Raw genomic sequence first — 26,781 nt, 5'->3', positions numbered from 1 at the left:
CAATACAAATCAGATTACTCAGTTTTCAGTGTATGACGCTTACTGAAATGGGGAGCTTAGCTGGTTAGAGCGTGAAGTCCTGCAGCCAATACAAATCAGATTACTCAGTTTTCAGTGTATGATGCTTACTGAAATGGGGAGCTTAGCTGGTAGAGCGTGAAGTCCTGCAGCCAATACAAATCAGATTACTCAGTTTTCAGTGTATGACGCTTACTGAATCGGGGAGCTTAGCTGGTAGAGCGTGAAGTCCTGCAGCCAATACAAATTTACGCCTAGACTTAGAGTTTTGTCGGTAAAGACCCGCGTAGCTAACGCTGCTTTTTTTCCCAGCGCACCCTTTAAACAACGCTGGTATTGAGAGTTGTCTGAGTTGCTGCTTTAGGCTCAGAAAAGGGAGCATTGAGCATAATTTAGCTCCACTTCAATCCTCAATACCAGCGTTGCTTACGGTAGCGGTAAGCTGGCAAAACCTGCTCGTGCACGATATCCCCATAGGAAACTATGGGGTAGTTTGGGCTAAAAAAAACCTAACACCTGCAAAAAAGCAGCGTTCAGCTCCTAACGCAGCCCCATTGTTTTCTATGGGGAAACACTTTCTAAATCTCCACCTAACACCCTAACATGAACCCCGAATCTAAACACCCCTAACCTTACACTTATTAACCCCTAATCTCCCACCCGCAATGCCGCCGCTACTATAATAAATTAATTAACCCCTAAACCTAACTCTAACCCTAACCCTAACACCCCCGTAACTTAAATATCATTTTAATTAAACAAAATAATATTCTTAAAATTAAATAAATTATTCCTATTTAAAACTAAATACCTATAAAATAAACCCTAAGCTAGCTACAATATAACTAATAGTTACATTGTAGCTAACTTGTATTTATTTATTTATTTTACAGGCAACTTTGTATTTATTTTAACTAGGTACAGTAGCTATTAAATAAATAGTTAATAACTATTTAATAGCTACCTAGTTAAAATAAATACAAAATGACCTGTAAAATAAATCTTAACCTAAGTTACAAATACACCTAACACTACACTATCATTAAATTAATTAAATAAATAAACTACAATTAGCTAAACTAAAATACAATTAAATAAACTCATCTATAATACAAAAAAAAAAAAAACACTAAATTACAAAAAAAATAAAAAAAATTACAAGAAGTTTAAACTAATTACACCTAATCTAAGCCCCCTAATAAAATAAAGAATCCCCCCAAAATAAAAAAATGCCCTACCCTATCCTAAATTACAAAAGTAATCAGCTCTTTTACCAGCCCTTAAAAGGGCTTTTTGCGGGGCATTGCCCCAAAGTAATCAGCTCTTTTACCTGAAACTAAAAATACAATACCCCCCCACATTACAACCCACCACCCACATACCCCTACTCTAACTTGAACTTGAATCTGATTGTTTGATTCCATCAGCCAATCAGAATTTTCCTACCTTAATTCCGATTGGCTGATAGAATCCTATCAGCCAATCGGAATTCGAGGGACGCCATCTTGGATGACGTCCCTTAAAGGAACCTTCATTCGTCGTCTAGTCGTCGGAAGAAGAGGATGGATCCACGCTGGAGGTCTTGAAGATGGAGCCGCTCGTCATCGGATGGAAGAACATAGAAGATGCCGCTTGGCTGAAGATGTTTGCCGGTCCGGATGTCCTCTTCTGCCCGGATAGGATGAAGACTTCTGCCCGAAGATGGACTTCTTCAGCCGCCGCTTGGATCAAGACTTCAGCCGGAGGATGGACGTCTTCAGCCCCCGGCTTGGGCTTGGATCAAGACATCGGAGCCTGGACCAATCGGTGATACCCGGTGTGGTGAAGATAAGGTAGGAAGATCTTCAGGGGCTTAGTGTTAGGTTTATTTAAGGGGGGTTTGGGTTAGATTAGGGGTATGTGGGTGGTGGGTTGTAATGTTGGGGGGGGTATTGTATGTTTTTTTTCCAGGCAAAAAAGCTGTTTTCTTTGGGGCATGCCCCGCAAAAGGCCCTTTTAAGGGCTGGTAAGGTAAAAGAGCTTTTCTAATTTTATTTTAGAATAGGGTAGGGCATTTTTTTATTTTGGGGGGCTTTGTTATTTTATTAGGGGGCTTAGAGTAGGTGTAATTAGTTTAAAATTGTTGTAATATTTTTAATATGTTTGTAAATATTTTTTTATTTTTTGTAACTTAGTTCTTTTTTATTTTTTGTACTTTAGTTAGTTTATTTAATTGTATTTATTTGTAGGTATTGTATTTAATTAATTTATTGATAGTGTAGTGTTAGGTTTAATTGTAACTTAGGTTAGGATTTATTTTACAGGTAATTTTGTAATTATTTTAACTAGGTAACTATTAAATAGTTATTAACTATTTAATAGCTATTGTACCTGGTTAAAATAAATACAAAGTTGCCTGTAAAATAAATATTAATCCTAAAATAGCTACAATATAATTATAATTTATATTGTAGCTATATTAGGGTTTATTTTACAGGTAAGTATTTAGCTTTAAATAGGAATAATTTATTTAATAAGAGTTAATTTATTTCGTTAGATTTAAATTATATTTAACTTAGGGGGGTGTTAGGGTTAGGGTTAGACTTAGCTTTGGGGGTTAATACATTTATTAGAGTAGCGTCGAGGTCCGATCGGCAGATTAGGGGTTAATAATTGTAGGTAGGTGGAGGCGACGTTGGGGGCGGCAGATTAGGGGTTAATAAATATAATATAGGGGTCGGCGGTGTTAGGGGCAGCAGATTAGGGGTACATAGATATAATGTAGGTTGCGGCGGTGTACGGAGCGGCAGATTAGGGGTTAAAAGTGTAATGCAGGTGTCAGTGATAGCGGGGGCGGCAGATTAGGGGTTAATAAGTGTAAGGTTAGGGGTGTTTAGACTCGGGGTACATGTTAGGGTGTTAGGTGCAGACTTAGGAAGTGTTTCCCCATAGGAAACAATGGGGCCGCGTTAGGAGCTGAACGCTGCTTTTTTGCAGGTGTTAGGTTTTTTTTCAGCTCAAAATGCCCCATTGTTTCCTATGGTGGAATCGTGCACGAGCACGTTTTTTAAGCTGGCCGCGTCCGTAAGCACCGCTGGTATTTAGAGTTGCAGTGGCGGTAAATTATGCTCTACGCTCCATTTTTGGAGCCTAACGCAGCCCTTCTGTGAACTCTAAATACCAGCGGTGACATCACAGCTTTTTTGGAGTGCTATTTAGCACCCAGGGCTGGATGCTGCTGAGTCACATGATGTGTACCTGGTCCGGTCTTGGAGTGCAGTTCCCTTCCATGTTTTGTATTTTCTCTGGGTGATTACAGCCACCTGTGCACCCCTTCTTTGTTCTCAGTCTGTTTGGCTTTGTAAGCTCGCATGATGGTGTGGCTGTGTTAGGGACTCAGGCGATGGAAAGGACCTTGACGTGGTGCCTGAGCTTTCCCATTTGGCCAGATGCGGTGACTAACCTTTCCAGTTGTGATTTTATCTTAGCTGTGAGCTAGCTGGTGAGTGCTGGGTTTTTCTATGTGTTATATATATATATATATATATATATACACACACATAAACATTTATGTATATTTACATAAATATACATATTTAGACATGTATATGTATCTATCTCTATGTTAAAGCATTTGCCTGCCTTTTTTCTAACAGTGACCTCATTCATATATTTGAGCCCTTATTTAAAAAATATTTTTTTCAGTTTTAATTTGACTGTAACTGTACTGTTAAATGTATTTTTGATGTGTTTTGTGCAACTTTTTTGTCTTTCGTAACAGTTAACCAGAGCTCTGATATCGCGCTAATCCTACGTATGTTAAATACAATTGCTTTCAAGCAAACTCGTTTACTTTCAACTGGTAATATGCACACCATTTCCGTCATATGCAAAAAAGCTTAGAAATTCCCCTTATTGCTTGCACGCTACAGTTAGCTTGTCAGAAAAAAACTGATTAAGAAAATTGCTGCTTTGAAACATAAATTTAAAGTTTATTTACTAATCTACATGTATATATTTTTATGTGAAATTATATTATATCTGTAAGTAGGATAAATAATTGTTCCAGCTTTAATAATATTCATATATGGTTATCTCCAGTTTCTGCCGTCGCTCCACTTAAAGCTTGACCACAATGAATAGAGGCCTGCTGCCTCTAAGCTTCTATCCCTTACCATCTCTTTTCGCCTGTCCCAATGGACAACATCTCCAAAACACTGTGAAGGCAACTCCATAGACCTGGTCTTCACAAATCTCTGTGCTGTTTCCAACTCCCTTAACCTCCCCTTTCCTCTCTCTGACCACCATCTACTAACTTTCTCTCTTACTCTACCTGCTACATCTTTGCAAGCCCCCAAAAAACTGCTACCTTACAGGAATTTAAATGACTTGGATCTCACAGACTTTTCCACTCAACGGAGTCCTCTGCTCTCTGACATTTCATTCCTCTCTTATCCAAACCTCGTGACTCTACAGTATAATAAGGCACTAAAATCAACACTTGACAAATCTGCACCCTCCACTCTTCGACGTACATCAATCACACGACGGCAACCGTGGCACACTAAACGGACCAGATATATTTAGCGATGCTCACGGGCTGCTGAATGGCAGTGGAGGAAATCACGCACCTGTGCTGATTTCCAGCATTATAAATTGGCCAAACAAGTTTATTTCTCCTCCCTTGTGTCATCTCACGCATCCAACCCCAGAATGCTGTTCTCAACCTTTAGTTCCCTTCTACTTCCGCCTGCCCCCCCACCCACTACCAACCTCACTGCTCAAATTATTGCTGATAACTTCAAAAATAAAATTGACACCATTAGAAAAGAGATCTGCACCTCACACCCCTTAAACCCAGCTATCCTACCCACCCCTTCTATTAACAAAAATCTATGCTACTTCCCTCCTGTAACAGAGGAAGAAGTCTCTGCACTCCTATCCTTGGCTCATCTCACAACCTGCCCACTTGACCCTATTCCTTCACGACTTATTCCCTCTCTCTCTGCTTCACTAACCCCTACCCTAACTCATCTCTTTAACCAATCTCTCACCGCTGGCACATTTCCTGACATATTCAAGCATGCGTCAATCATCCCTCGCTTGACCCCTCCACCCCTTCTAACTATCGACCGGTCTCCTTACTTCCCTTTGCTTCAAAATTATTGGAACAACTAGTCTATAATCGGCTAACTCAATTTCTCACAACTAACTCCTTACTTGATCCACTACAATCTGGTTCCCGCCCTAAACACTCAACAGAAACTGCTCTTGCTAAAGTAGCAAATGACCTGTTATCAGCTAAAGCAAAAGGCCATTACTCCTTACTAATTCTTCTTGACCTGTCCGCAGCTTTTGACACAGTTTACCATCCTCTCCTCCTAATAATACTACATTAATTTGGCATCCAAAACACAGCCCTCTCCTGGTTTGCATCATATCTGTCAATTCAGTTTCCTTTAACAACATACCTTGTGATCCTATGCCTCTCTCAGTTGGAGTACTGCAAGGCTCTGTCTTGGGCCCCTTGCTTTTCTCTCTCTATACATCCTGCCTTGGAAAACTTATAGCCTCCTTTGGATTCCAGTACCACTTGTATGCTGATGATACCCAAATCTATCTTTCCTCTCCCGATATCTCTCCCTCTTTACTCAACCAGATTTCTGACTGCCTCTCTGCAATTTCCTCTTGGATGTTTTTACACTACCTCCAACTCAATCTGTCCAAAACTGAGCTGCTTCTTATCCCCCCCTCTTTGAGACATCCAACACCTGACATTTCTCTGATGGTTGGAGAGACTATTCTCAACACCTCACGCCAGGTCCGCTGTCTTGGGGTCACACTAGACTCAGAACTCACATTCAACCCACATATACAAGCGCTTACCAAATCCTGCCATTCACACCTAGGCAACATTTCCAGAATTTGTCCCTTCCTTACTCAAAAAACTACAAAAATACTTATTCATTTCCTCATTTTGTCACTCATTGATTATTGCAATCTACTCCTAAATGGCCTTCCAAAACACTTCCTCTCCTCCCTCCAATCTATTATGAATGCTTCTGCTAGACTCATCCACCTAAGTCGCAGATCTACATCAGCTGCTCCGCTCTGCCAGTCTCTACACTGGCTCCCCATACACTCCAGAATATAATTTAAAGTATTAGCCCTAACCTACAAAGCACTCAACAGTCTAACTCCCAACTATATTTCCTCTCTCATCGTGAAATATTCCCCATCCTGTCCTCTTCGATCAACCTCTGACCTACTTCTCTACACTCATGTTATCTCTACATCCCTCTCCCGCCTCCAAGACTTCACATGTGCTGCTCCTGTCCTCTTGAACTCTCTACCCCGATCCATAAGACTGTCTCCAACCTTATATAGCTTCAGACGCTCCTTGAAAACTCACCTATTCAGAGAGGCTTACCATCTCTCCTCTATCCCTCATCCGAAACAAACTTAATACATGAACTGCCTGACTCACTGCTGCAAATACAACTGATGTAACAACTTTACCCCAACTTTATGTCTCTGCACCCTTAACCTATAGACTGTGAGCTCTCCGGAGCAGGGCCCTCTTCCTTCTGTATTAGATTTGTTTAGTTTTGCTATGTTTTGTATTTTATCACAAATCTTTGTCATTGTATAGCCCTATCATTGTACCCAGCGCTACGGAATTTGGCGGTGCTTTACAAATAAATGATAATAATAATAATATCATGACAAATCTCAGACTTTATTTCCCCTGAATGCTCCAGTCCTCCAGTGTTTGTGACGTTCAGGAGCTAGACATGCGTTACATATAGTACCTCTGAACCCTCCGAACATTTGTGGCTAGGTTTAAGGGACATTGGAGGTTGAGGGATGGAGGCCATCACTGTTTTGTTGGTGGGGTTGGGCACTCACTAGTGGATAGTGGGTGTGATTATGGGTTTGGACAATGGGCGTTTCTGGATTGGTCTAAGGGACATACTGCAAATAGGGAGATAATGCTATCTCAGAGGAACAGATGGACAAAGACTCACTCAGAGTTTCACCCTGGCTTTATCTTTATGAACATTTATTTCTTCCCTTACATGTTATAAAAGTATAAACTCAAAAACGTTTTTCTTAGAAGTTTTTTTTTTACTTAAAATTACAAAATGGTTTCCTTTTTGAATACTACCTTAGTCCACTAGATAAACTGTAATATTTGCCTCACAGGTTGTTTTTTGGGGGTGCGTTTTGATCTACAGGGTCATTTAAGCAGACGGAACATTAATTTAAATAATACACACAGCTGATTTGTTTTTGGCTCACTTAAAGTGAAGTTAATACCCCTAGAATTTATCAGTGATTACAATATAATAATGCAAAGAACAGATAGGGGGCGCCCTTGAAAGATAGAGTAAAGATAAATTGTGGTTACAATTGTGATAGAATAAAGTTATGATTTAAACCCAAATGGTGAGAAATATACAAGATAAAAAAGGGTACCAATAATAATACTAAAATTGAATAATTGTGTCAGAATATCTCCCACGATTCCATCACTGGGTTACCATGAACTCTATAGCTGAATCTAGCATTCATAATATGTGCTTGTCGCACATTACAGGCCTAGAATGAATATATTATCTAAGATCTAGACTTTTATTAGTTTTATATATGTATATATACATGTTGTCAATTATGAACTTGTCTCATTTATGTATCCATTCTAATAATATTGTGTTTACACATTTATGTTTTAATATATGATGATGACTTTATATTTATGTATTGGTCAATTGTAATGTTTGTGAATAGCTCTAACCCTACACAGCATGTACTCTAAGCCACACACCCCTCAGGTGTTTCTCATTTCCTAAATTAATTAGATTTGTTTGTTTGGGATATATAGCAAGTGTTTTATGCATGTTTTATTAAGCCTGATGAAACAGCCACTGTCTGGCTGAGAAACGCGTTGCTAATTTTTACCTTTTTATTAAAATAAGTTATTACTTACCACTTGCTGCCTGTCTTTTAATTATTTTTTACCCCACAAATATGATTTTTTGGACCACCGAGAGTTCCTGATCTGCTGGAGTTTTAAGTCTACTGGGTGACTATATTGATCCCAGCTTGCCACTGCAGCACCAAGACTGGTGCTCCACCAAATGTGAGTGAATACAATACACTTATACCATATATTGTGTTTCCAACAGTACTAGGCAATATAGGCACCCTTTTGTGCTTTATACTACCCCCTACAGGTCATTACACCTTGCTCAGGGGCCAGTCTTCTTGGTGACTGTCATTTCTCTTGTGCTTTATACTTCCCCCTACAGGTCATTACACCTTGCTTGGAGGCCAGTCTTCTGGGTGACTGTCATTTCTCTTGTGCTTTATACTACCCCCTACAGGTCATTACACCTTACTCGGAGGCCAGTCTTCTGGGTGACTGTCATTTCTCTTGTGCTTTATACTACCCCCTACAGGTCATTACACCTTGCTCGGAGGCCAATGTTCTGGGTGACTGTCATTTCTCTTGTGCTTTATACTACCCCCTACAGGTCATTACACCTTACTCGGAGGCCAGTCTTCTGGGTGACTGTCATTTCTCTTGTGCTTTATACTACCCCCTACAGGTCATTACACCTTGCTCAGAGGCCAGTGTTCTGGGTGACTGTCATTTCTCTTGTGCTTTATACTACCCCCTACGGGTCATTACACCTTGCTCGGAGGCCAGTGTTCTGGGTGACTGTCATTTCTCTTGTGCTTTATACTACCCCCTACAGGTCATTACACCTTGCTCGGAGGCCAATGTTCTGGGTGACTGTCATTTCTCTTGTGCTTTATACTACCCCCTACAGGTCATTACACCTTGCTCGGAGGCCAGTGTTCTGGGTGACTGTCATTTCTCTTGTGATTTATACTACACCCTACAGGTCATTACACCTTGCTCAGAGGCCAGTCTTCTGGATGACTGTCATTTCTCTTGTGCTTTATACTACCCTGTACAGGTCATTACACCTTACTCGGAGGCCAGTCTTCTGGGTGACTGTCATTTCTCTTGTGCTTTATATTACCCCCTACAGGTCATTACACCTTGCTCGGAGGCCAGTGTTCTGGGTGACTGTCATTTCTCTTGTGCTTTATACTACCCCCTACAGGTCATTACACCTTGCTCGGAGGCCAATGTTCTGGGTGACTGTCATTTCTCTTGTGCTTTATACTACCCCCTACAGGTCATTACACCTTGCTCGGAGGCCAGTGTTCTGGGTGACTGTCATTTCTCTTGTGCTTTATACTACCCCCTACAGGTCATTACACCTTGCTCGGAGGCCAATGTTCTGGGTGACTGTCATTTCTCTTGTGCTTTATACTACCCCCTACAGGTCATTACACCTTGCTTGGAGGCCAGTCTTCTGGATGACTGTCATTTATCTTGTGATTTATACTACACCCTACAGGTCATTACACCTTGCTTGGAGGCCAGTCTTCTGGATGACTGTCATTTATCTTGTGATTTATACTACCCCCTACAGGTCATTACACCTTGCTTAGAGGTCAGTCTTCTTGGTGACTGTCATTTCTCTTGTGCTTTATACTACCCCCTACAGGTCATTACACCTTGCTTGGAGGCCAGTCTTCTGGGTGACTGTCATTTCTCTTGTGCTTTATACTACCCCCTACAGGTCATTACACCTTGCTTAGAGGTCAGTCTTCTTGGTGACTGTCATTTCTCTTGTGCTTTATACTACCCCCTACAGGTCATTACACCTTGCTTGGAGGCCAGTCTTCTGGGTGACTGTCATTTCTCTTGTGCTTTATACTACCCCCTACAGGTCATTACACCTTGCTTAGAGGTCAGTCTTCTTGGTGACTGTCATTTCTCTTGTGCTTTATACTACCCCCTACAGGTCATTACACCTTGCTTGGAGGCCAGTCTTCTGGGTGACTGTCATTTCTCTTGTGCTTTAAACTACCCCCTACAGGTCATTACACCTTGCTTAGAGGTCAGTCTTCTTGCTGACTGTCATTTCTCTTGTGCTTTATACTACCCCCTACAGGTCATTACACCTTGCTTGGAGGCCAGTCTTCTGGGTGACTGTCATTTCTCTTGTGCTTTATACTTCCCCCTACAGGTCATTACACCTTGCTTGGAGGCCAGTCTTCTGGCTGACTGTCATTTATCTTGTGATTTATACTACACCCTACAGGTCATTACACCTTGCTTGGAGGCCAGTCTTCTGGCTGACTGTCATTTATCTTGTGATTTATACTACACCCTACAGGTCATTACACCTTGCTCAGAGGCCAGTCTTCTTGGTGACTGTCATTTCTCTTGTGCTTTATACTACCCCCTACAGGTCATTACACCTTGCTTAGAGGCCAGTCTTCTTGGTGACTGTCATTTCTCTTGTGCTTTATACTACCCCCTACAGGTCATTACACCTTGCTTAGAGGCCAGTCTTCTGGGTGACTGTCATTTCTCTTGTGCTTTATACTACCCCCTAGAGGTCATTACACCTTGCTTAGAGGCCAGTCTTCTGGGTGACTGTCATTTCTCTTGTGCTTTATACTTCCCCCTACAGGTCATTACACCTTGCTTGGAGGCCAGTCTTCTGGGTGACTGTCATTTCTCTTGTGCTTTATACTACCCCCTACAGGTCATTACACCTTGCTTGGAGGCCAGTCTTCTGGGTGACTTTCATTTGATCCCAGACTGCTCCTTCCACACCATTAGGGGTGTATTACCACATGTGAGTGAAACCATCACCTTTTTTCCCCTGACTCCTATTACCCTACGATATTGGGCCATGTGGCACTTCTGTTCTTCTCTTTCCATAATATAATAAGTTTACTATGATCGCTAATTTTTTTTTTTGCATTTGTTGAAAAAATTATATTTTTATTAATTATGGGTTTTCCTACCATTACAGGGCAAACTCCACCCATCCTTTACTTCCTATATTTCTGTTATGTGACGTATGGAGCGGTCCCACCCACTCTATACGTATCTCTAATGCACGGTCACGAAGATCCTCTTGAGTCTACAGCGCATGCACTTCGCCGCAATACCGGTCTCCAATGCGCTAGAAACATAGTAGTCAATGAATAACAATAATGTATTCATTCAGTACTATGTTATTTGGGAACAGCTTTTTAGAAGTTTTGGAGCCGTCCTTGAAAGCAGATAACATCTCATGTTTCTTGCCTAAGCAATCCAATTTGCATGCGCCAAACGGGAGCGTGCTCCATACATAATTCGGCCGGAAAAGCAAACAAAAAACCATAACACAAGTGATTCTCGATTTCCCGCATGCGCAGATCCATCAATAGGTGGATGACGTTGCTTCACGGCCGCCTAACGGCCAGAATTTCAGTTGGCCAAAAGAAAAACGTGATCAGGAAGTAATATTAAAAAAAATAACGGGCTGAATTTATCGTTGGTAAATTTCTGATTTTATTTAGGATAAAACTTAATTTGCACACAAGTAACAAAAAATTCATGAATGGAAGTCCTATTAATTTTAACCCTAATATGTTACTACGGTTAGCAATAGAGGAAACTTTACTTTCACTTTAATCAAAGCAATTGAACTGTACTGCCAGCTCTATTTCAGCGTGTAAACTTGTTTTTTTTTTACCTTTAGCTAAAACTAGATCTCGCCTTGAAATAAAAACAATGCACATACAGATTTTTTTGTATGCAGTAAATGAATCACCTGGCCAGCTGTGTCCAGAATTTCCATGGAAACCATCTCATCATCAATTATTGTCTGATGATGATATGTTGATTCTAAAAAGAGAAAGAAATATAAAAATTAGGCAATGATGAAAATATATATATTTTTCTTAAGAATCAATAACACTTAAAAATGTTAACACATAGACAGATTAAAATATGTTTTATATATATAATGGTTGTTACGGTACCAACTGTGTACCAAGGGTTAACCCCAGATGAACAATGTCCTGCATAGACAATCAGCAATTCACAACCCAGCCAGTTTCAGGTTTAAAACAGAATGACATTTATTAAAAGGCAGCACACAGATTTATACAGGTTTTTGACCCCCCCTCAGATGGGGGTTGAAAGAATGTTGTACATTAGATAAAAGGGAGAAGCGCCCTTGACATGATACAATAGAATTATATTACTTAAATACTTTACTTAGGCAGATAACAACTTAAACACATTTGGCTTGTCTTATCACCTAGCGTCTGTTCTCTGAGGGTGATTAAACAATGGCCTGTTTATTACTTAAATGTAATTATAGCATACAATAGCTGAGGCCAGAAAACCTGTCTTTAGAAATTAGATTCTTAAAGCTAAACACAGTTAACTCTTTCAGTCCTGACAGAAGGGTCTGTCACATAGCTCCCCCCTTGTGGAACACTCCGGCAGACCCGGCTTGACCCTTTTGCGGGTCAACCTGGGGATGACCGGACTAGGAGGTGGTAGGCATGTCAGTTTGCTGGGACAATCCATCTGTATTCCCGTTATGAGAGAGAATCCCTGTCTGTATAAATAAGGGTTCAACCTCTTCAGTGCCCCGACTAGGGCTAAACAGTCCTTCAAAATATCATCGGCTTCTTTACGTGGTTTTTGTACCTGCTCTTTATAGGTATCCACAATCCCTTCATACTGACATAGGGTGCCCTTGAGTTGCTGCACCTCCCTATGAGCCAGTGTCAGCTTCTCCTCCAGTGTCACTAAGTTTGTCCTTAATGTTTCATGTTCCACTCTCAAGCTGGTGTTTTCTGCAGTCTGTCGGTGCAGCTTGTCTAGCAGAGATTCCTGTTCTAAACGTGCTTTTTCCTCTGCACTCCTCTTCTCTCCCGCTAGCACTGTTACATGATTATTTAACGTGACCATTTTATCCTCTACGTGACTCTTCTCCTTCATCAGCGCATTGTAACGTGACTCCCACATATCAATAGCGGATAGAGATTTACTGAGCTCAGCGTCCTGGGGCTTAGCAGCAGGGGGGTCAGTCTCTGCTGCACGGATCTGAGCACGGGTAGTCACAGGGTTAACATCAGCGGGACCCATGGGAGCATAGGCAGAAACAAGGGGGACCAAGGTATTTCCAAGGAGAACATCAGCTGGTAAATCCTTCATGACCCCCACATTCACAGGTCTAGCGCCCCCTCCCCAATCCAAATGCACCCTGGCAACAGGCAGGCGGAACACAGTGCCCCCTGCTACCCTCACAGCCACAGTGTCTCCTGTGTGCTGTTTCTCAGACACCAAGTTCTTTCGAAGCAAGGTCATGGTAGCACCAGTATCCCGTAGACCACTGACCTCCTTCCCATTCACTTTAACCAGTTGCCGGTTATTCCGGTGGGCAGCTTGCACAAGGTCTGCCTCATGTAGGATGCCCCAGCATTCTTGCGCCTCTACATAGCGGGCCGCAGGCTGAGGATTACGTGGGATTCCGCTAGCGGGTCTTCTCCAGGACTGTGCTTGGTTCGCTGCGTTTAGGGGACACTCTGGTCTTTTGTGCCCTAGTTGCTTACATCCAAAGCACCGAATAGGTTGTGAGTAGCCCCGCGAATTGAACCAGGCTCTCTGAGGGTGGTTCGTGGCCCGAGACCGTGTGGTATAGCGGTGTGCTGGGGGTTGGTAACTGGCAGGTGCTGGGGTGACTGGGGGTCTGTACTCCACTCTGGCAGGGGGCTTAGTGGTAGCAGTGTCCAGTTTGCGGGCATCCGTATACTCATCTGCCAAGCGAGCCGCTTCATGCAGGGTGGAGGGTTTACGGTCCCGAACCCACTCTCGAACTCCTGCGGGTAACTTGTCGAAGCAATGTTCCAACAGGAATAGCTGCAGCACCTCTTCCCCAGATACGGCTTGGCACCCCGCTATCCAGTGAGCTGCTGTGCGGTGCACCTTACATGCCCACTCAAGGTAGGAATCACCAGCCAATTTAACAGTGTCTCTGAACCGCCTCCGGTATGCCTCCGGTGTAACCGCATACCTGGAGAGCAGAGCCTCTTTTACAGTATTATAATCCCCGACTTCCTCATCTGGAATGGCCCGAAAAGCCTCACTGGCCCGGCCGGATAATTTTCCGGATAATATCGTGACCCAGTCCTCTGCGGGTACCTTGTGTAGTGCACATTGCCTCTCAAAATCCGCAAGGTACCCATCAATCTCTCCTTCTGTTTCCAGGAAGTTTTTAAAAGCTGCAAAATTTACTTTTCCCTTTTCCACTGGGGTTGCTGTGACTTGGGCTGCTGCAGCGCCGCTTTGGCGAAGTAGGTTGGCCTCCACAGCTGCTATGACCCGGTCGATAATTTCGGCAGATGGGTTGGGGCCATAATATGCCAGTCTTATTTTAACCGCCCGATCAAAGCTTGCTTCTTCAGGGGTTCTGTCTGATATGCTGGGCCCATTGGTTCCTTCTGTCCCTGGTACTCTTTCCATCTTAGTCAGTATTGTAATAATCCCCCTCTTCCTGAGGTTACTGGCTTGTGTAGTTGCTCTTCTGGGCGATAAGGATTCTCCCGTCGCTTGCCACCAATGTTACGGTACCAACTGTGTACCAAGGGTTAACCCCAGATGAACAATGTCCTGCATAGACAATCAGCAATTCACAACCCAGCCAGTTTCAGGTTTAAAACAGAATGACAACTTTATTTGAAGGCAGCACACAGATTTATACAGGTTTTTGACCCCCCCTCAGATGGGGGTTGAAAGAATGTTGTACATTAGATAAAAGGGAGAAGCGCCCTTGACATGATACAATAGAATTATATTACTTAAATACTTTACTTAGGCAGATAACAACTTAAACACATTTGGCTTGTCTTATCACCTAGCGTCTGTTCTCTGAGGGTGATTAAACAATGGCCTGTTTATTACTTAAATGTAATTATAGCACACAATAGCTGAGGCCAGAAAACCTGTCTTTAGAAATTAGATTCTTAAAGCTAAACACAGTTAACTCTTTCAGTCCTGACAGAAGGGTCTGTCACAATGGTAAAGTCAGATATTGGGTAATCCTAGGATTACCCGAGTAAAAACGAACATTACCCAAGCGGCTGTGGGTAAAGTCCGATGTATGATCATAAATCCCCTCAGAGTGCGGAATCACTGCATCAAACATATATATACGATGCACTGTAATTCACACATCTTCACTACCTTTTTTTCCTTTGCCTGGGGGGTTTAAGGGGGAGGAAGCCCCCCTTGTAAACCTCATTCCACAATGTTCACTTGGGGTGGATGCCAGAAGAGCGTCAGGGTGCCTTCCTTGAACCCCCCAGACGGAGTCAAAAGAAAAAGTGTAGATGGGGGAATTACAGTATATCAGACTTTACCCAGAGCCTCTTGGGTAATGTCCGTTTTACCCAGGTAATCCCAGAATTTCTTACTTTACCCATAACACACAGACAAACACACATACATATATATATATCATCTGAAAAAGGCACTGATAGGACTATAAAAAGCAGCAAGCTGTAAAAGGTGTGAGTGGCATAAATATAACTACTTAACCCGTAACACACATACACACACACATACATATATATATATATATATATCATCTGAAAAAGGCACTGATAGGACTATAAAAAGCAGCAATCTGTAAAAGGTGTGAGTGCATGGCATAAATATAACTACTTAACCCGTAACACACAGACACACACACATACATATACAGGGAGTGCAGAATTATTAGGCAAATGAGTATTTTGACCACATCATCCTCTTTATGCATGTTGTCTTACTCCAAGCTGTATAGGCTCGAAAGCCTACTACCAATTAAGCATATTAGGTGATGTGCATCTCTGTAATGAGAAGGGGTGTGGTCTAATGACATCAACACCCTATATCAGGTGTGCATAATTATTAGGCAACTTCCTTTCCTTTGGCAAAATGGGTCAAAAGAAGGACTTGACAGGCTCAGAAAAGTCAAAAATAGTGAGATATCTTGCAGAGGGATGCAGCACTCTTAAAATTGCAAAGCTTCTGAAGCGTGATCATCAAACAATCAAGCATTTCATTCAAAATAGTCAACAGGGTCGCAAGAAGCGTGTGGAAAAACCAAGGCGCAAAATAACTGCCCATGAACTGAGAAAAGTCAAGCGTGCAGCTGCCAAGATGCCACTTGCCACCAGTTTGGCCATATTTCAGAGCTGCAACATCACTGGAGTGCCCAAAAGCACAAGGTGTGCAATACTCAGAGACATGGCCAAGGTAAGAAAGGCTGAAAGACGACCACCACTGAACAAGACACACAAGCTGAAACGTCAAGACTGGGCCAAGAAATATCTCAAGACTGATTTTTCTAAGGTTTTATGGACTGATGAAATGAGAGTGAGTCTTGATGGGCCAGATGGATGGGCCCGTGGCTGGATTGGTAAAGGGCAGAGAGCTCCAGTCTGACTCAGACGCCAGCAAGGTGGAGGTGGAGTACTGATTTGGGCTGGTATCATCAAAGATGAGCTTGTGGGGCCTTTTCGGGTTGAGGATGGAGTCAAGCTCAACTCCCAGTCCTACTGCCAGTTTCTGGAAGACACCTTCTTCAAGCAGTTGTACAGGAAGAAGTCTGCATCCTTCAAGAAAAACATGATTTTCATGCAGGACAATGCTCCATCAAACGCGTCCAAGTACTCCACAGCGTGGCTGGCAAGAAAGGGTATAAAAGAAGAAAATCTAATGACATGGCGTCCTTGTTCACCTGATCTGAACCCCATTGAGAACCTGTGGTCCATCATCAAATGTGAGATTTACAAGGAGGGAAAACAGTACACCTCTCTGAACAGTGTCTGGGAGGCTGTGGTTGCTGCTGCACGCAATGTTGATGGTGAACAGATCAAAACACTGACAGAATCCATGGATGGCAGGCTTTTGAGTGTCCTTGCAAAGAAAGGTGGCTATATTGGTCACTGATTTGTTTTTGTTTTGTTTTTGAATGTCAGAAATGTATATTTGTGAATGTTGAGATGTTATATTGGTTTCACTGGTAAAAATAAATAATTGAAATGGGTATATATTTGTTTTTTGTTAAGTTGCCTAATAATTATGCACAGTAATAGTCACCTGCACACACAGATGTCCCCCTAAAATAGCTATAACTAAAAACAAACTAAAAACTACTTCCAAAACTATTCAGCTTTGATATTAATGAGTTTTTTGGGTTCATTGAGAACATGGTTGTTGTTCCATAATAAAATTAATCCTCAAAAATACAACTTGCCTAATAATTCTGCACTCCCTGTATATATCATCTGAAAAAGGCACTGATAGGACTATAAAAAGCAGCAAGCTGTAAAAGGTGTGAGTGGCATAAATATAATTACTTTACCCGTAACACACAGACACACACACATACATATATCATCTGAAAAAGGCACTGATAGGACTATAAAAAGCAGCAAGCTGTAAAAGGTGTGAGTGGCATAAATATAACTACTTAACCCGTAACACACATACACACACACATACATATATATATCATCTGAAAAAGGCACTGATAGGACTATAAAAAGTACAATATAAATGTATCCAATATAAAAATACATGTTAAAGCTCCTGCTGGGGCTGTTGGATATATAAAAAGCAGCAAGCTGTAAAAGCATGGTGTGAGTGCATAAATATAATTACTTTACCCATAACACACAGACACACACACATACATATCTATATCATCTGAAAAAGGCACTGATAGGACTATAAAAAGTACAATATAAATGTATCCAATATAAAAATACATGCTCCTGCTGGGGCTGTTGGATATATATGATGTTCTGGGGCTGTTGGATATATATGATGTGCTGGGGCTGTTGGATATATATGATGTGCTGGGGCTGTTGGATATATATGATGTGCTGGGGCTGTTGGATATATATGATGTGCTGGGGCTGTTGGATATATATGATGTGCTGGGGCTGTTGGATATATATGATGTGCTGGGGCTGTTGGATATATATGATGTGCTGGGGCTGTTGGATATATATGATGTGCTGGGGCTGTTGGATATATATGATGTTCTGGGGCTGTTGGATATATATGATGTGCTGGGGCTGTTGGATATATATGATGTGCTGGGGCTGTTGGATATATATGATGTGCTGGGGCTGTTGGATATATATGATGTGCTGGGGCTGTTGGATATATAGGATGACTATATAAAAAGCAGCAAGCTGTAAAAGCATGGTGTGAGTGCATGGCATAAATATAATTACTTAACCCGTAACACACAGACACGCACACATACATATATATATATATCATCTGAAAAAGGCACTGATAGGACTATAAAAAGTACAATATAAATGTATCCAATATAAAAATACATGCTCCAGTTCCTGCTGGGGCTGTTGGATATATATGATGTTCTGGGGCTGTTGGATATATAGGATGACTATATAAAAAGCAGCAAGCTGTAAAAGCATGGTGTGAGTGGCATAAATATAATTACTTTACCCGTAACACACAGACACACACACATACATATCTATATCATCTGAAAAAGGCACTGATAGGACTATAAAAAGTACAATATAAATGTATCCAATATAAAAATACATGCTCCTGCTGGGGCTGTTGGATATATAGGATGAATATATAAAAAGCAGCAAGCTGTAAAAGGTGTGAGTGGCATAAATAGAACTACTTAAACCATATTTTTGGAGGTTTATACTATTAAATAATCTCTGGATGTCAGATTTGGAGATTTGATTAACTACTGTGTGTTGTAACCCAGTAACAGCTCAGTCATACAGCAGCCGAAGTCAAAGAGCAGCTGCAGTTTCCACTTTGGACCAACAGCGCTTTGTGGGTCCTGAGTGAAAGTTTACCTATGTGTTTAACCTCTTTACAGGGATTACATACATTCGGCTAGATTACAAGTTTTTGTCGGTAAGGCTTGCGGTGCTAACGAGCCTTTTTTCCCCACCGCTCCCTTAAAGGGACAGTCTACACCAGAATTGTTATTGTTTTAAAAGATAGATAATCCCTTGTTTACCCATTCCCTAGTTTTGCATAACCAACACAGTTATATTTATATATTTTTTACCTCTGTAAACATCTTGTATTTAAGCCTCTGCAGACTGCCCCTTTATTTGTTCTTTTGACAGACTTGCAGTTTAGCCAATCAGTGATGGCTCCCAGGTAACTTCACGTGCACGAGCACAGTGTTATCTATATGAAAAACATGAACTAACACCCTCTAGTGGTGAAAAACCTGTTAAAATGCATTCTTAAGAGGCGGCCTTCAATGTCCAAGAAATTAGCATATGAACCTCCTAAGTTAAGCTTTCAACTAAGAATACCAAGAGAACAAAGAAAAATTGGTGATAAAAGTAAATTGGAAAATTGTTTAAAATTACATGCTCTATCTGAATCATGAAAGTTTTTTTTGGACTAGACTGTCCCTTTAAGACAACGCTGGTATTACAGGTTTTTTAAACCTGGCGTTAGCCGCAAAAAGGTGAGTGTAGAGCAAAATTTAGCTCCACATCTCACCTCAATACCAGCGTTGCTTAAGTCAGCGGTAAGCTGGCAAAACGTGCTTGTGCTCAATTTCCCCATAGGAAACAATGGGGCTGAGCTGGCTGAAAAAAAACCTAACACCTGCAAAAAAGCAGCGTTCAGCTCCTAACGCAGCCCCATTGATTCCTATGGGAAAAGGAATTTTATGTCTGCACCTAACACCCTAACATGAACCCCGAGTCTAAACACCCCTAATATTATACATATTAATCCCTAATCTGCCGCCCCCGCTATCGCTGGCACCTACATTATATTATTAACCCCTAATCTGCCGCTCCGGACACCACCACCACCTACATTATACTTATGAACCCCTAATCTACTGCCCCCAACATCGCCGACACCTACATTATATTTATTAATCCCTAATCTGCCCCCCCAACGTTGCTGCAACTATATTAAATTTATTAACCCCTAATCTGCCGCCGCCAACGTCGCAGACACTATTATAAATGTATTAACCCCTAAACCTAATTCTAACCCTAACACCCCTCTAGCTTAAATATAATTTAAATTAAACTAAATAAATTTATCATCATTAAATAAATTAATCCTATTTAAAATTAAATACTTACCGATAAAATGAACCCTAAGCTAGCTACAATATAACTAATAGTTACATTGTAGCTAGTTTAGGATTTATATTTATTTTACAGGCAACTTTGTATTTATTTTAACTAGGTACAATAGTTATTAAATAGTTATTAACTATTTAATAACTTCCTAGTTAAAATAAATACAAATATACCTGTAAAATAAACCCTAACCTAAGTTACAATTACACCTAACACTACACTATAATTAAACTAATTACCTAAACTACCTACAATTGATTACAATTAAATTAAAGGGACACTTAACACCTGCCTGCTAAAATCCTTAAATCTTGCTCCTTCTAATCAATCAAAATGAAGTTAGCATGAATGTCTATGCCCACTTATCACCTTACCCCAAATTGTTCAAAAAAGGGTTTTCAATAACAATGGTATACCTGTGCTCTATGGGTGTATGCATGCCACCATATTGTGACGTGCGTTACACACAGGTACACCAGTCACATGACACGCACGCATATTGCTCTATTATGTATTTGCTGCTTAGAAGGAATCACATATGCAGCACACGCTCACTGTGATGCATACAACAGCAGCACATGTGATTCTTGCAGAGCGTGTGCTGCAGTGTTTGTGGAGATAATCTAATAGTAATAAGAATTATTAACACAGCAATACATAAGTTAGTAAATGCGGCGTCATGAACAAGAATTGAAAGTAACAAGCTCTGGGAAGGAAGGGGGAGATCAGTCTGGAAATAAAGGATACGTCTTGCATAGGAAAATACAAGCTCCGGCTATATACAATGGCTGCTAAGCACTCCTGACCCTGCAGTGCATAATACTGCACTGGGAGATCCTTACCCTTCCAGCCCGAAAGTTAGATTACACCTTGGGCTCAAAGCATGACTCCACATGCCCGCTAACAAAAGGCAGCCTAGTCTGTCAATGCCAGGGAGCGTTTGCAAACTCCACAACTGCAGCCTGTTACCAGCGTCTGGAAACTCTACATACTGGGGAGCATGTTCAAACTAATGTCATTCACTTAGCCGGCTAGTGACTAGGCTGCCTTTTGTTAGCAGGGGGCGTGTGGAGTGACATTAGTGTGTGGAGTGACATTAGTTTTTGTTAGCCGGCTCCCTGGCAGTGACAAACGCTCCCTGGCAGTAGTGATGTCGCAAACCTAAAATTTTGCGTTCGCAAACAGCGAACGCAAACTTCCGCAAAAGTTCGCAAACCGGCGAACCGGGCGAACCGCCATTGACTTCAATAGGCAGGCAAATTTTAAAACCCACAGGGACTCTTTCTGGCCACAAAAGTGATGTAAAAGTTGTTTCAAGGGGACTAACACCTGGACTGTGGCATGCCGGAGGGGGATCCATGGCAAAACTCCCATGGAAAATTACATAGTTGATGCAGAGTCTGGTTTTAAGCCACAAAGGGCATAAATCACCTAAAATTCCTAAATTGTTTGGAATAACGTGCTTTAAAACATCAGGTATGATGTATCGTTCAGGAAGTGTAAGGGTTACGCCCGCTTCACATTGACAGACCAAACTCCCCGTTTAACGCCCCGCAAACAACCACAAACAGTCCATTTGCACAACCGCAAACTCCCCATTTGCACAAGGTTGGATACCAAGCTAGCCATGTCCCGTTCCTTGTCCTCACTGATGTCGCTGCGCGTGCAATCACTTCCTGGGGTAACAGAAAATGCTCCACCCACAAGATGCTCCTATTATATTACTGCACTGAGGATGCTGCCTGTATCTGTGTGTCCTGCTCCCTGGCTGGAGAGCACAGGGGACACCAGGTCGAGCTGCTGAATGAGGCTTCTGAGAAGAAAAAGAAACTGAGAAATGTTCTGCAGAAACTGACAACAAAGAGAGAGGAGACTGAGAAAAGAGTCCAGAGTCTGCAAAAGCACAGGAGAGGGGTGCAAGAGAAAGCAGCTGGTGTAACAGAGAGACTCACTTCCCTGATTAGGGACATCAGGAAACAGCTGGAAGACCTAGAGAAGCGAGTCCTGAGTGAGATCACCCGGCAGCAGGAGCAGGTTTTACTCACAATCTCTGATCTGATCCAACAGCTGGGAAAAAGAGAACGACGAGCTAACCAGGAAGATTTGTCACATTGAGGAGCTGTGCAATGTGACTGACCCATTAACTGTCCTACAAGAACAGGAATCACACAGAGATGAGATGCTTGGTCGGTCCTCCCACTTCCAATTTGGGGCACTGCGCGTGCAATCTAATGTGCCACCAGATAGGAGTGGTGTGTTAAGTAGTACTATTCCTATCAGTTTAATCCCTGTTATGTGCCTTTTTTTTGGTTTGATTTTTGAAGCCACAGTGCAGCACCAGAGGCCAGAAAAAATTGGCATGTACACATGCCTGAAAAAATAGGTATTGTTGCAGACGCTGCTGTAGCAGCGGCCAGAAAAATTGATGTTTGTTTCCCTGGCAGAAAGTGCCCTAAAACATGGCGGCTTGAACCCTAGTTGGTGGCGGATAAGTCACGCAAGTCATCTTGCATTCGGAGATAAAATACAGCAGAGTGTGGACCATTTTTAGCCCAAGGCAGCTCATCTCATCAGGCCTTTTTTACTCGAATGTATCGCCCAATGTCAGTCCCTTCGGGATCCATCCCTCATTCATCTTAATAAAGGTGAGGTAATTGAGACTTTTTTGACCTAGGCGACTTTGTTTCTCAGTGACAATACCTCCTGCTGCACTGAAGGTCCTTCCTGACAGGACACTTGAAGCGGGGCAGGCCAGAAGTTCTATGGCAAATTGGGATAGCTCAGGCCACAGGTCAAGCCTGCACACCCAGTAGTCAAGGGGTTCATCGCTCCTCAGAGTGTCGAGATCTGCAGTTAAGGCGAGGTAGTCTGCTACCTGTCGGTTCAGTCGTTCTCTGAGGCTGGACCCCGAAGGGCTGTGGCGATGCATAGGAGTTAAAAAGGTCTGCATGTCCTCCATCAACAACACGTCTGTAAAGCGCCCTGTCCTTGCCGGCGTGGTCGTGGGAGGAGGAGTATTTCTTTCACCTTTTCCCCTGTTAGATTCCCGATGTGCTGTGACATCACCCTTATACGCTGTGTAAAGCATACTTTTTAATTTATTTTTGAACTGCTCCATCCTTTCCTACTTGCGGGAATTTGGTAACATTTCAGTCACTTTATGCTTACACCGGGGGTCTAGTAGCATGGACACCCAGTACAGTTCGTTCTCCTTCAGCTTTTTTATACGAGGGTCCCTCAACAGGCACGACAGCATGAAAGATCCCATTTGCACAAGGTTGGATGCCGAGCTACTCATGTCCCGTTCCTCGTCCTCACTGATCTCACTGAAGGTATCGTCTTCCCCCCAGCCACGTACAACACCACGGGTACCAGATAGGTGACAAAGAGCACCCTGGGATGCCTGTTGTGGTTGGTCTTCCTCCTCCTCCTCCTCAAAGCCACATTCCTCCTCTGACTTCTCTTCCTCACAATCCTCTTCCTGCGTTGCCACAGGTCCAGCAAGCGATGCTGATAAGGCTGTTTCTGGTGGTGATGGTGACCCCAACTCTTCCTCTTCCTCTTCACGCTCATCTACGGCCTGATCCAGCACTCTTCGCAGGGCACGCTCCAGGAAGAAAACAAATGGTATGATGTCGCTGATGGTGCCTTCGGTGCGACTGACTAGGTTTGTCACCTCCTCAAAAGGAGGCATTGCGCATGAGCGTCCAGTAACGTGGCAAAAAAATTCCCAGCTCCCCAGAGGCTGTCCTAGCACCCCGGTCATACAAATACTCGTTAACGGCTTTTTCTTGTTGGAGCAGGCGGTCGAACATTAGGAGTGTTGAATTCCAACGTGTCGTACTGTCGCAAATCAAGTGCCTCACTGGCAGGCTGTTTCGCCGCTGGATATCTGACAATTGCACCATGGCTGTGTAGGAACGCCTGAAATGGCCACACACCTTCCTGGCCTGCTTCAGGACGTCCTGTAAGCCTGGGTACTTATGCACAAAGCGTTGTACAATCAGATTACACACATGTGCCGTGCATGTGCCATGCCGTGTCAACGTGCCCAATTTCAATGCCGCCACCAAATTACTTCCGTTGTCAGAAACCACTTTACCGATCTCCAGTTGATGCGGAGTCAGCCACTGATCCACCTGTGCGTTCAGGGCAGACAGGAGTGCTGCTGCGGTGTGACTCTCTGCTTTCAGGCAAGTCAACCCCAAGACGGCGTGACACTGCCGTATCCGGGATGTGGAATAGTACCTGGGGAGCTGGGGGGGTGCCGTTGATGTGGAGCAAGATGCAGCAGCTGAAGAGGACTCAGCCGAGGAGGTTATGGAAGAGGATGGAGTAGGAGGAGTAGAGGAGGTGGCAGCAGGCCTGCCTGCAAGTCATGGCGGTGTCACCAACTCCTCTGCAGAGCCAGGCATTCCATGCTTAGCAGCCGTCAGCAGGTTTACCCAATGCGCAGTGTAGGTGATATACCTGTGAACACAAAGGAAGAATGATATAAAGGATATCAAAATTCCCAAAGCATGCACTTGCAGCACTCTAGGCCCTAACTAAGGAACAGAATTCCCCAACAGGATTTTAAAATATAACCTTTATTAATTGTAAAATTAAAAAAACAAATTTGTTTGGTTAATGCAAACACAATTAAAATACACTCCAGTACTGAGATCAGTGTGATAGGTTGTCAGTTCGATCACTTAATATTAAAATTCGGCCTCTATGAATTCACCGTTACTAGTGATCTGAATAATAACCTGGTAGATTTGCTAGGTGGTGTTACCATAAATTATAACCTATAATGTAGAGCTCATATGTAAATTCATATCTGGGTGATCTGATGTCAACTCAAATAAATTCCAACTGTCTTCGTTGAGTATAGTGTTAAATTAGGTTATAAACACACATTATTATTCGGTCATCAATTCCATATTTGATATGTATATGAATCAGTTGCCCAGTGGTGTGTAGGTATTTGAAAATCCAAAGAAGAACAGTCAACTTTAATGATTTTAATTGCAACGTAATCAGAAATTAATATACTTCTGGTAATTTACAGTAAACTATCAATAAGCCACTGTAATATAGTAGGAGCTCATATGATTCATATCACTAACTGTAATAATAAAGTTCAAAATTGCATAATTGTTAGTGTACAAAACGGAAAAAACCTAAAGTCAGGTCACAGTATAATATGTAGGTGTATAGAGCACTGTATTGAAGTACCAATACCCTCTAGTCTTATAGATCTCACAACATAATAATGGGTCTAGGCTAGATATTAATAATGGTTTAGTGCTGGCTGCACTACAATAATAGAGTAATTCAGATAGCTGTAATTATCGATGTATTCAAAATTGTATAAATATTATAAGTAGTTCAGCTAAATCTGGAACTCCACAACCAAATAGTTCTAAATTGTGTCCATTTCATAATGAAATAGTCTGAAATTATTAGTTGTAATTGCGGTCGCTATCGGCTAGATTTAGAATTTTGTAATTATTTTAACTAGGTAACTATTAAATAGTTCTTAACTATTTAATAGCTATTGTACCTGGTTAAAATAAATACAAAGTTGCCTGTAAAATAAATATTAATCCTAAAATAGCTACAATGTAATTATAATTTATATTGTAGCTATATTAGGGTTTATTTTACAGGTAAGTATTTAGCTTTAAATAGGAATAATTTATTTAATAAGAGTTAATTTATTTCGTTATTTAAATTATATTTAATTTAGGGGGGTGTTAGGGTTAAGGTTAGACTTAGCTTTAGGGGTTAATAAATTTATTAGAGTAGCGGTGAGGTCCGGTCGGCAGATTAGGGGTTAATACTTGAAGTTAGGTGTTGGCGATGTTAGGGAGGGCAGATTAGGGGTTAATACTATTTATTATAGGGTTAGTGAGGCGGGAGTGAGGCAGATTAGGGGTTAATAACTTTATTATTGTAGCGGTGAGGTTCGGTCGGCAGATTAGGGGTTAATTATTGTAGGTAGCTGGCGGCGACGTTGTGGGGGGCAGATTAGGGGTTAATAAATATAATATAGGGGTCGGCGGTGTTAGGGGCAGCAGATTAGGGGTACATAGGGATAACGTAGGTTGCGGCGGTGTACGCAGCGGCATATTAGGGGTTAAAAAGTATATGCAGGGGTCAGCGATAGCGGGGGCGGCAGATTAGGGGTTAATAAGTGTAAGGTTAGGGGTGTTTAGACTCGGGGTACATGTTAGGGTGTTAGGTGCAGACATAGGAAGTGTTTCCCCATAGAAAACAATGGGGCTGCGTTAAGAGCTGAACGCTGCTTTTTTGCAGGTGTTAGGTTTTTTTCAGCTCAAACAGCCCCATTGTTTCCTATGGGGGAATCATGCACGAGCACGTTTTTTAAGCTGGCCGCGTCCGTAAGCACCGCTGGTATTTAGAGTTGCAGTGGCGGTAAATATGCTATACGCTCCCTTTTTGGAGCCTAACGCAGCCCTTCTGTGAACTCTAAATACCAGCGGTATTTAAAAGGAGCGGGGGGAAAAAAGCCAGCGTTAGCTACGCGGGTCGTTACCGACAAAACTCTAAATCTAGCAGTATGTTTTCTCTATAATCAGAGTTGTTAGCATAAATGACACGTGTGTAGCTGGTATTAATGCAGTCAGTTTGAAGATTAGAGAGTGATCAGGAAATTAAATCATCTTAGTTTTGATCAAACCTGTATTTAAACAGTTAGTTTTATCAGTTAAACTGTGTCTG

At 42.0% G+C, this 26,781-nt stretch overlaps 1 protein-coding gene across 1 annotated transcript in view; it reads right to left on the bottom strand.

The window, feature by feature from the left end:
- Positions 1–26,781, bottom strand: part of RERG (RAS like estrogen regulated growth inhibitor) — a 113,815-nt gene that overhangs the window by 48,384 nt on the left and 38,650 nt on the right. The window contains exon 2 of the mRNA XM_053719729.1: positions 11,694–11,767. Within this exon, the coding sequence (XP_053575704.1) occupies positions 11,694–11,767 (74 nt within the window). The remainder of the gene's footprint in view (positions 1–11,693; positions 11,768–26,781) is intronic.

This window comes from Bombina bombina, chromosome 6 (assembly GCF_027579735.1).
Source record: "Bombina bombina isolate aBomBom1 chromosome 6, aBomBom1.pri, whole genome shotgun sequence".
Lineage (NCBI taxonomy): Eukaryota > Metazoa > Chordata > Amphibia > Anura > Bombinatoridae > Bombina > Bombina bombina.
This window is presented reverse-complemented; position numbering and strand designations above follow the sequence as displayed.